Source organism: Arachis ipaensis, chromosome B8 (assembly GCF_059453495.1).
Source record: "Arachis ipaensis isolate K30076 ecotype BB chromosome B8, ASM5945349v1, whole genome shotgun sequence".
In the NCBI taxonomy this organism is placed as follows: domain Eukaryota; kingdom Viridiplantae; phylum Streptophyta; class Magnoliopsida; order Fabales; family Fabaceae; genus Arachis; species Arachis ipaensis.
Window position 1 is genome coordinate 44196839 of NC_142443.1, and position 11926 is coordinate 44208764.

The 11926-nt window shown below is 38.8% G+C and overlaps 1 protein-coding gene across 1 annotated transcript; it reads right to left on the bottom strand.

The window, feature by feature from the left end:
• Window positions 1-10296: 10296 nt before the first annotated feature.
• On the bottom strand, window positions 10297-11037 carry LOC148547867 (uncharacterized). The gene is made up of 2 exons (XM_088495556.1): window positions 10900-11037; window positions 10297-10821 (listed from the first exon to the last, which is right to left on the bottom strand). Exons 1-2 carry the CDS (start codon window positions 11035-11037, stop codon window positions 10297-10299), a joined length of 663 nt encoding a protein of 220 aa, XP_088351682.1.
• Window positions 11038-11926: the final 889 nt, after the last annotated feature.

An 11926-nucleotide genomic window follows, 5' to 3' on the forward strand; every position in this document is an offset into this window, starting at 1 on the left:
CTCTCCCTTCTCGTCTCTCTTCCTCTCTCTCTCCTCCTCTTTCTCCCTCTCCTCTCTCTCCCTCTCTCTTCCCCTTACTTTCTCTCTCTCCTCTCCCTCCCCTCTCTCCCCCTCCCATATCTCTTCGTCTCTCTCTCTCTCTCTCTCTCTCTCTCTCTCTCTCTCTCTCTCTCCTTTCCCTCCTCTCCCACTCTTTCCCAATTCCTTCCTCTCTCTCTCTTTCGTCCCTTCTCTCTTCTTCTTCTTCTTCTCTCTCTCTCTCTCCCTCCTTTTTCTCGCTCTCCCCTTTTTTCTCTCTCTCTCTCTCCTCTCCCTCCTCTCTCTCCCCCTCTTTCTTCCTCTCTCTCTCTCCTTCTCCTCTTTCTTACCCTCCTCTCTCTCTTTTTTCTCTCGCTCTCTCTCTATGTCTTTCCTTTTTCTCCCCTCTCCCTTGCTCTCCCTCCCTTCCCCCTTCACTCTCTCTTTCTTTCTCTCTCTCTCTCTCTCTCTCTCCCATTTTGTTTCTCTCTCTCTCTTCCTCTTTTCTCTCTCTCTCTCTCCCTCTTTTCCCTCTCTCATTTTCTTTCTCTCTCTCCTCTCCCTCCTTTCTCTCTCTCCCTCCCTTCTCTCTTCCTCTTTCACTCTCTCTCTCTCTCTCCTTTTTTTCCTTTTCTCTCTTTTTCTCTCCTATTTCTCTCTCCCTCTTCCCTTTTTTCTCTCTCCTCTTTTCTCTCTTTCTTCGCCCTCCTCTCTCTCTTTCTCCTCTTTCTTTCCTTCCCTTCCTTTCTCTCTTTTCTCTTTCTCTCTCAAACTTCTCTCACTCTATATCCCTCTCTCTCTCTCTCTCTTTCTCTCTTCTCTCGCTTTCTCTCTTCTCTCTCTCTTTCTTTGTTCTCTCTCTCTTTCTCCCTTCTCTCTTCCTCTTTCTCTCTCTCTCTCTCTCTTTCTCTCTCTTCTCCCCCTCTTCTCTTTCTCTCTCAACCTTCTCTCTCTCTTATTTTGGAGAAAAGAGGGGGAGAGAGAGAAGAGGGATATAGAGTGAGAGAAGGTTGAGAGAGAAAGAGAAAAGATAGAAAGGAAGGGAAGGAAAGAAAGAGGAGAAAGAGAGAGAGGAGGGCGAAGAAAGAGAGAGAAGAGGAGAGAGAAATAAGGGAAGGGGGAGAGAGAAATAAGAGAGAGAAAGAGAGAAAAGGAAAAAAAGGAGAGAGAGAGAGAGAGAAAGAGGAAGAGAGAAGGGAGGGAGAGAGAGAAAGGAGGGAGAGGAGAGAGAGAAAGAAAATGGGAGAGGGAAAAGAGGGAGAGTGAGAGAAACAAAATGGGAGAGAGAGAGAAACAAAATGGGAGAGAGAGAGAGAGAGAGAGAGAAGGGGGGAGGGAGGGAGAGCAAGGGAGAGGGGAGAAAAAGAAAAGACATGGAGAGAGAGCGAGAGAAAAAAGAGAGAGAGAGAGAGAGGAGGGTAAGAAAGAGGAGAAGGAGAGAGAGAGAGGAAGAAAGAGGGGGAGAGAGAGAGGAGGGAGAGGAAAGAGAGAGAAAAAAGGGGAGAGCGAGGAAAAGAAGGGAGAGAGAGAGAGAAGAAGAAGAAGAAGAAGAAGAAGAAGAAGAAGAAGAGAGAAGGGACGAGAGAGAGAGAGAGAGAGGAAGGAATTGGGAAAGAGTGGGAGAGGAGGGAAAGGAGAGAGAGAGAGAGAGAGAGAAAGACGAAGAGAGATGGGAGGGGGAGAGAGGGGAGGGTGAGGAGAGAGAGAGAAAGAAAGGGGAATAGAGAAGGAGAGAGAGGAGAGGGAGAAAGAGGAGGAGAGAGAGGAAGAGAGACGGGAAGGGAGAGGGAGAGAGAGAGAGAGGGAAAGGAGAGAGAAGGTAGAGAGAGATAGGAAGAGAGACGAAGAGAGAGAGAGATAGAGAGAGAGAATGAAGGGAGACAAAGAGGAGAGAGAGGGGGGAAAGAGAGAGAGAAGGGAGAGAAGGGGAAAAAGAGGAGAAAGAGAGGAAGAGAGACGGGGAGAGAGAGAGAGAGAGAGAGAGAGAGAGAGAGAGACGAAGAGAGATGGGAGGGAGAGAGAGATGAGGGAGAGGAGAGAGAGGAGAGGAAAAAAGAGGAAAGAGAGAGAGAGAGAGAGAGGAGAGAGGAGAGAGAGAGGATGGAGAGAGAGAGAGAGGAGGGAGACAAAGAGGAGAGAGATAGAGAGGAGGGAGAGAAGAGAGAGAGGAGAGGAAAAAAGAGGAAAGAGAGAGAGAAAGAGAGAGAGGGAGAGGAGAGAGAGAGGATGGAGAGAGAGAGAGAGAGGAGAGAGAGGAGGGAGACAAAGAGGAGAGAGATAGAGAGGAGGGGGAAAGAGAGAGAGAAGGGAGAGAGGGGGGGAAAGAGGAGAGAAAAGGGAAAGTGGGGGAGAAAGTGGAGAGAGAGAGGAAGGGGAGAGAGAAAGTGAAAGGAGAGAGAGAAAGAGTATGTAAAAACTAATTTTAGAGTTTAAATAAAACCAGTTTTAATTTGGTTTAAAACTAAACTGAACCATAAAAACTGATTTTTAATAAACTGGTTTTCATAAAAACTATGGTTTCAGTTCAGTTTTTTATTTAAAAAAACTGGTTTATTTAAAACAGTTTCAGTTCAGTTTCAATTCAGTTCAGTGAAACCAGTTTTTTTGCACACCCCTACTTATCGGAGCTCCTTGACACCATATATGGTGGAAGCTCTTGTATGCACTCAAGATTATTGGGTAATAGATGACCCATTTGGACTAATTGAAAATTTTGAAGAGATTGAAAAAGCTGAACAAGGTAATATATATTTTTTTCTTATTGCTTGTTTGTTACTAATTATTAGTTTTCTATAATTAATGAGATATTTTTTTTATGTAGGGAGAAATTCTTCAACAAATGTTGGCACGCTTGTTTCTCTTGAAGATGATTAGAATATTGTAATGGGCCAATATTGTGTTAGTCTGTTAGATTTGAATTAGTTTATTTTAACTTCATTTAGGTTAGTATCATATTATATCATATTTTGAATATTGTCATTGAACAAAAAGTAAGACCATGCTTTAGTTTATTAGTATGTGAATATTTTATGATTCTTTCAACTTTTGATTTAGAGAGAGAGGGGAGAGAGAAAGTAGAAGGGAGAGAGAGAGAGAAAGAGAAAGGGAGGAGAGAGAGAGAGAGAAAGGAAGGGGAGAGAGAGAGAGAGAGAAAGGAAGGGGGAGAGAGAGAGAGAGAGAGGAGAAGGGAGAGAGAGTGGGAAAGGGGGAGAGAGGGAGAGAGAGAGAGAGAGAGAGAGAGAGAGGGGGTAGGAGAGAAAGAGGAGAGAGAGAGAGGAGAAGGGAGAGAAAATGGGAAAATGGGGAGAGAGAGAAGGGAGAGAGAGAGAGAGTGAGGGGAAGGGGGAGAGAGAGAGGGGAGGGTAGGAGAGAGAGAGGGGAAGGGAGAGAAAAGGGGAGAGAGAGGAAGGAGAGAGAGAGAGAGGAAGGGAAGAGAGGGAGAGAGAGTGGGAAAGGGGGGAGAGAGAGGGGAAGGGGAGAGAAAGAGGAGGGAGAGAGAGAGGGGGGTAGGAGAGAGAGAGGAGAGAGAGAGAGAGAGAAAGAGAGAGGAAAGGAAGAGAGGGAGAGAGAGGGTGTGAAAACTAGTTTTAGGCATAAACCAGTTTAAACTGGTTTTTTTAATTAAAACCAGTTTTATTTTTATGAATTGGTTTAAACTGGTGCACTGTATTATAAACTGGTTTAAAATCAGTTTCTTATATGACAAAGCAGTTTGGTTCAGTTTCTAAACCATTTAAAATGGTTTAGTGCAGTTTCAGTTCAGTTTATGGAAAAACTGAACCATGCACACCCCTATACATGAGTGTGTGAAATTTTGCAAAAATGAGAATTTGGGTAGATAAACTTGACTTTAGAATTGTATGGAGTGTGTATATGTGTTAGGTGAGAACTTAGGTTAGTCAAAGATTCATATGATACATCACTTGGCCATACATATATCCTCACCCTTACCTTAGCCCCATTACAACCTTGAAAAGTCCTCATGATATTTGTATTTGTATACTTGATAATTGTTGATTGGTTAGATGAAGAACAAAATTTTAGAAAGCATGATTAGAGGAGATTTGAGAGGTTTAACCCCAAACACTTGAGTGATTAGAGTACATATACAAATCCAGTGAGGGTTCAATTGCTCATTTCTATATGTCCATATTTGATCATTGCTTATCTTGCAAGTTTGTGAACTCTTTTGATTAACTCACCTCAATTGTGAATATCCTTTGATATGATTGATTTAATCCTTGATTGTGCATATATGATTTCTTGGAAATTTGACTCACTTTGACCAGATATATGCTTATATATATATATATAGCATGATGCATGTAGGTAGCTCACATCTAGATAGATTGCATTGCATAAGTTCCATCATTCTGCCTTCACTCTTTTGGTTCTCTTGAACTTAGTATGAAGACATGCTAATGTTTAAGTATGGGGAGATTGATAAACCGCTATTTTACGGTTTATTTTGTATTGAATTGAGCGGATTTTATCTATTATTCTCACACTTATGCATATGAATTGCGTGTTTTACATTTTCCTTCCTAATTCTGTGATATAGTTAAAAACATGTTTCCTAGACCTTTAAATTGTCAATTTTTAATTATCCTTTATTACCATTCGATGCCGTGATCTGTGTGTTAAGTGTTTTCAGGCTTTATAGGGCAGGAATGGCTTAGAGGACGGAAAGGAAGCATGCAAAAGTAGAAAGAACGCAAGAAAATGATGTTTTGAGAAGCTGGCAGCGACACGTACTGGCGCAGAAGACGAGCGACGCGTACGCATGACTGACGCATACGCGTGACAAGGATTTTTCCAAACGACGCGTACGCATGGACGACACGTACGCGTGACAAAGCGTAACGTGCTGCATTTTGCAAAAAGTGCTCGGGGGGATTTCTGGGCTCATTTTGGCCCAGTTCCAAGCCCGAAAACACAGAATAGAGGCTGTAGAGTGGGAAAATCTTGGAGACATCTATCATTATTCACACATTAGGTTTAGATGTAGTTTTCTAAAATGATACATGGTCAGGAGGACATTTTCATCATCTTAGAGCTAACGGACGGAATGATAATCTTGTCATATTCAAGGATCTGAATTCTACAAGAATTGTGCCATGCCAGTCTTGGACATCTAGAAGACCAAGAGTCCGTCTCAAAAACAGTGGTGCTGAAAGGGCAACAATTCATAAGATCCATTGGGCTAAGGCAAGACAACAAGAAGCCCAATAAAGCTTTTCAAATTCGATGGGAGGCATAATTTTTATTCATTTTCAAATTTTTAGTAATTTATTTTTATTTGTTTTGCTGTTAGAGTTTATTGGAAGTTTTGAATTACTTCTGATTTGTTTAGTAGTATTTTTAGAGATTTTAAATTTAAATCAAATCTGATCTAATCTAATAAGATCAAATCTGATTTAAATTAGTTATCATATCTTTAGGATTTTAAAATTTAAATCAAATCTGATCTAATCCAATAAGATCAAATCTGATTTAAATTAGTTATCTCATCTTATCTTTTAGCTAGTTTGTTTGGGGTCTATTTAAACACCTTCTGGTGAGACAATTTACATAACTTTGATGAATAAATTTCAGTTGTTTTTAAGCACTTTTTATTGTGTGAGAAGTGAGGTGAGTGATTTGCTTCACTTGTTGCATGAGGAAGATTGGAGGATCCAACACTAAAGTGATCTGCATGGTGGTTTCTTTCAGTTTTCGTCCCTCTGATCTAGGTTGTCAAGGACAGGTTCTTTGAAGGTCTAGTAGGGAATCCCTTCCGGTGACCTAGGTTGATAAGAACAGGTATCTTAGAGGTCTAGTAGGAAAAACCCCTTATCTATCTTTTATTTTCTTATCATCTGGTATCAGAGCTAGGTTCTTAGCAACCTAGGTCACCGGAAGGGATTCCCTACTAGACCTTCAAAGAACCTGTCCTTGACAACCTAGATTAGAGGGACGAAAACTGAAAGAAACCACCACACAGATCACCTTAGTGTTGGATCCTCCAATCTTCCTCATGCAACAAGTGAAGCAAATCACTCACCTCACTTCTCACACAATAAAAAGTGCTTAAAAGCAACTGAAATTTATTCATCAAAGTTATGTAAATTGTCTCACCAGAAGGTGTTTAAATAGACCCCGAACAAACTAGCTAAAAGATAAGATAAGATAACGAATTTAAATCAGATTTGATCTTATTGGATTAGATCAGATTTGATTTAATTTTAAAATCCTAAAGATATGATAACTAATTTAAATCAGATTTGATCTTATTAGATTAGATCAGATTTTATTTAAATTTAAAATATCTAAAAATACTACTAAGCAAATCAGAAGTAATTCAAAACTTCCAACAAACTCTAACAGCAAAACAAATAAAAATAAATTACTAAAAATTCGAAAATTAATAAAAATTATGCCTCCCATCGAATTTGAAAAGCTTTATTGGGCTTCTTGTTGTCTTGCCTTAGCCCAATGCGTCTTATGAATTGTTGCCCTTTCAGCACCACTGTTTTTGAGACAGACTCTTGGTCTTCTAGATGTCCAAGACTGGCATGGCACAATTCTTGTAGAATTCAGATCCTTGAATATGACAAGATTATCATTCCGTCCGTTAGCTCTAAGATGACGAAAATGCCCTCCTGACCACGTATCATTCTCTCCCTCTTCAAAAAGATTCGTCCTCGAATCTTGAATGAGATGCTCTTCGTCCCTCAAAGGAATCCAAACCCAATCTCCGGGTTTAAATACCATGGTTTGATGACTCTCCTCTACCCACTGAATTGTGGCTATGTCCTTTGCTAGTTCAATCTTTCCAACCATACATTCACCATCTTGTCCAAGGTGTGCAATTTTTCTTTCTTTCTTTTCATCCATTTTAATGCCTCCATAATTAATCAGTGAATCTACAAAGCCTGTGAAAATTGATATAAAAACACTAGGAATTCCATGGTTAGATGTATGAGAAACTAAGGATTCCATGGAATTCAATGATACTAATGCAGTCTTGTATAAACTAGAACTTTCTAGATCTCTCTCACAAGTGTGTTTATTGCTCTCAATTTCTTTGTCACTCATTGACTCCTCTCTCTCACTATTCTCATATTTTCTCTCAAAACTCTCACTTTCAATTAAACATTGATCCTTTTCACTCAAACACTCACCTTCTTTCTCTGTTTCTTTTCTCTCTGGATTTTTAAATTTCTCACATCCCAAGAACCCAGTTGAGAAAGTTTGCACTTCTGAGTCTTCCAAGGATACATCACCCTCGACAGCATACTCAACAAATTCTTCCATCTCTGGCTTTGAAGAAGAATGAAAGATAGGCGTAGAAGAATTCCTCTTGTTATGGCGATCTATCGTTTGTTGCACTTGCTCCCAGTCAATGGCCAATTTGACCAAATTGTCCATGGTCGTGTAATGGTAACGTTGGACTTCTTCTGCAAGTTCTTCATGTAATCCAAACAAAAATTTGTCCTTAAGAACCTCAGAACTCCTTTTAATATTAGCCATGTCCATCAAATATAGAAACTCCTTGTGGTACTCCATCACTGATTGTGAGCCTTGTTGTAATGTAAAAAATTTGCCAAAAAATGTATTGTCGTATAATGATGGCACAAACTGCCTCCTCATGATTTTCTTCATCTTCTCCCAGCTGCTAATTGGGCGCTTTCCATACTGTCTTCTAGATTTTCCTAATTCAGTCCACCATATATGGGCAGAATTGGAAAAATTGGCGTGTACCAGTTGAACCTTCTTTTCTTCTGAAAGGATGCAATTTGCAAAAATTGATTCTACCTTCCTTTCCTATCTGAAATATGCTTCAGGATCATTCCTCCCTTGAATGCAGGGATTTGAAACTGAGAACTCTTTTTCGCATATGAGCTTCCTTCATCATTACTATCGTAATACTCAATCATTTTTTTTTATTATTTTTTTTCAGACACTGACTTAAAGATAGAATAATTGCAAAAACAAAATTAAAAAAAAAGAATTTTTTTTCTCATTTTTTTTTCGTTTGACTCTAACGTGAATTTACAGAAATTAAAGAGAGAGAAAAAAGCGACTAAACAAGACAGATGGAACGTGTAGATAAATAAGAATTTACCTACGACCTGTAACTGATACCATATGATAAGAAAATAAAAGATAGATAAAGGGTTTTTCCTACTAGACCTCTAAGATACCTGTTCTTAGCAACCTAGGTCACTGGAAGGGATTCTCTACTAGACCTTCAAAGAACCTGTCCTTGACAACCTAGATCAGAGGGACGAAAACTGAAAGAAACCACCACGCAGATCACCTTAGTGTTGGATCCTCCAATCTTCCTCATGCAACAAGTGAAGCAAATCACTCACCTCACTTCTCACACAATAAAAAGTGCTTAAAAGCAAATGAAATTTATTCATCAAAGTTATGTAAATTGTCTCACCAGAAGGTGTTTAAATAGACCCAAACAAACTAGCTAAAAGATAAGATAAGATAACTAATTTAAATCAAATTTGATCTTATTGGATTATATTAGATTTGATTTAAATTTTAAAATTCTAAAGATATGATAACTAATTTAAATCAGATTTGATCTTATTAGATTAGATCAGATTTGATTTAAATTTAAAATCTCTAAAAATACTACTAAGCAAATCAGAAGTAATTCAAAACTTCCAACAAACTCTAACAGCAAAACAAATAAAAATAAATTACTAAAAATTCGAAAATTAATAAAAATTATGCCTCCCATCGAATTTGAAAAGCTTTATTGGGCTTCTTGTTGTCTTGCCTTAACCCAATGGGTCTTATGAATTGTTGCCCTTTCAGCACCACTGTTTTTGAGACGGACTCTTGGTCTTCTAGATGTCCAAGACTAGCATGGCATAATTCTTGTAGAATTCAGATCCTTGAATATGACAAGATTATCATTCCGTCCGTTAGCTCTAAGATGACGAAAATGCCCTCCTAACCACGTATCAGAGAGGCTCTCTCCTCTCTCTAGGTTTTAGGGTTTTAGTTCTATTTCTTCTTCAATTCAGAATTTTGTCTTGCTTTAATTTAGTTTTTTTTCTATCTTTAATTGTTCTACTACTTTAGTTTATCTTCTCTTGTTGATTTATTCATGTTACCAATTTAGTTTATGAATTCTCATGTTAGATTTAATTTCCTTTTTAATGCAATTTGAAGTATTTCATGTTTATTACTTCTTTTCTCATTTGTTATTATTGATTCCTTGCAATTGGTTGTTTAGGTTTTATTATCTCTTATTAATTTCTATATTTTTATGTTATGCCTCCCAAGTGTTTGATAAAATGTTTGGTTGGGTTTTTAGTTAGATTTTCCTATTCTTAACATGGATTGATTCATTGGAGACTCTTAAATTATCAAAGGTCTGTTATTGATTGGTATTTGAGACTTGCTAGTTGGTTTAAGTTTCACTAAATCTAGTATTTGATTAGGACTTGTGAACTTAAGTTAACTTTTCTCACTTGACTTTCCTTCATTGTTAGAGGTTAATTAAGTGAAAGAAAAAGGCAATTACTATCATAATTGATGATGATAATGAGGATAGGAATTCCAATTCTCAATACTTGTTAAGACTTTTCTTAATTATTAATTTATTTTCTTGTCATTTACATTCCTTGTTCAACCTTTCAAAAACCCAAAAATATACTATCTCATAACCAATAGTAACATACTTCCCTGCAATTCCTTGAGAGACGACCCGAGGTTTAAATACTTCGGTTATTTTTATTGGGTTTGATTAAGTGACAAACAAATTAAATTTGATTGAGGTTTAATTGTCGGTTTAGATCTATACTTGCAACGTGATTACTTTTGTGAATTCTTTACCGACGATTTTTTCCCCATCAGTCTACCACGTCTTTGAACTCAAAGTTTTTGCCTCTACTTCGAGATTTTCATCGGATTCCACAATACAGTTGGGAGGCAGCTAGTCTAACACATCTATACAGATCGTTGTATCGTGCATCACGGTACAATTATAAAGAGATGAATGTGCCACTCATTCTGCTTTTTGTTTGGGCGTGGGAGTGTATGCCGTTCATGGCTCTTATTCCGCGTAATGAGCTCCTCGATGTTGGTGTTCCACTTGCGCGGTGGTATTGTTTATTATTGTTGTTGTTGTTGTTGTTGTTGTTGTTGTTGTTGTTGTTGTTGTTGTTGTAATCATCCTACTCGTGATTAGGTGGAGTCATTGGCACTGGCATACAAGATATACACGAAAGTCTGCGGTGCAGTTTAGGCAAGGACTCGATGACATGAGAGTCAATTATGTAAGTTTAAACCATTTATGTTAGGGTGCTTATTTAGAATAATAATGTTGGATCCGATGTGCCTGATGCAGAACATGTGCCACACTCTTGGTGGTGACCATGCACCGTTACTGCGAGCTATTGCTACGTCGATGGAGTTATGGTGGTCAGAAATGATGCCAACGCCATCAATGGTAACAACATATCTCCTCAAATTGGTTAGGAAAAACTCCCACGCGTCTGCCGTCTCACCCTTGACTATCGCAAACGCAATAGGCATAATGTTTTGATTTCCATCTTGTGCAACTGCCACTAGAAGTGCACTTTTATATTTTTCGTACTGGTGTGTGCCATCAACCTGCACCAATGGCTTGCAGTGTCTGAATGCAACAATACACGGATAGAAGCTCCAAATAACACGATGGGGAACTCTTACACCTTGAACCTCCTCATTCTCACGGTAAAAAGGGAGCGTTTTGATTTGAACACGAGACCTTGGCATCTTCGCAGTCATTGCTTTCAACCATACTGGCAGAATCTGATAAGAAACTTTCCAATCTCCAAAAAATTTTGCAACAAATTTCTACTTTGTCAACCAAGCCTTGCGGTAACTAACAGTGTAATTGAACTTGGATTGAACTTCTGCAATAATAGACTTCACCTTGATCGACGGGTCTGCTTCGACCAATGGCCTAATAGCATCTGTAATTGTGTCTGAGTCCAACTTGGCATGATCTTGTGAAATAGTGTCCATTGTGCACGTCTATTTGCCATTATATCTCCTGATCTCCTAACAAGCTTTCTTTCGAATCAAGTTAGCTCGGATAAGCCAATCGCACCCTGCACCATAACCCTTGCATTTCGTAAAGAATGTCTGCGGCTCAAACTCATACACAGTGTAATCAACTCCTTTAGAGATAGTGTAGCTTTTGATTGTAGATATCACCGACTCTCTAGAACCAATTCCATTCTGACACTAAACTCACCATCTTCCACTGCAACGTTACCTTCACCTACGACATGCGCTCCACCATCAGTCAGAGAAGGTAAATAAAATACACACTAGTGGTAACTTGAATTAATAATCATAACATACCCATATTCGCATACTCAGGAAATTCTGGGGCATGCATGGTTCGAGATCCATAATCCGCATAAAAGACGAAACGCTAAAGGGGTGCTGACTTACAATCGTTTGCGCCTCATTTTGTACCGCCGGATTGCCTGCCAAGTCTCTTTTATCGTTTTCGTCATCAAATTCATAATTGGCTTCGAACTCTTCTTCACTATCGTTGTTATCTTCTTCCCAATCTATATCCCTGAGCTCATCAACATTGACCTCCTCGCCAACCACGTCCAGCCTTGACTGCTATTCAAACTCAACGTACAACTCTATCATCGAGATGTGAAATCGGAATTCTTGATGAATATAGAACATCTGTTGCATACTTGCATCGTCATTGATGGGCATTATTTGAAACTTTATCAGCCCACCAAATACTTGTACAGGATTCCTGTATAAAATGTTGCTCACCCTTTTCGAAATGTGACTTTGTATGTTATCACAAAGACCATTTTGTAACTCTACAAAACTCATGGTGCATGGAATAGCAAATGAAAACGGACATTCACAAACAAAAGTC

Excerpts from the sequence above, each read along its gene's own strand:
- LOC148547867 (XM_088495556.1), bottom strand. The coding sequence starts at position 11,037 with ATGGACACTATTTCACAAGATCATGCCAAGTTGGACTCAGACACAATT. Across the intron at positions 10,822-10,899 it reads AATCCAAGTTCAATTACACT|ATTCTGCCAGTATGGTTGAA; the intron begins GTTAGTTACCGC and ends GTTTCTTATCAG.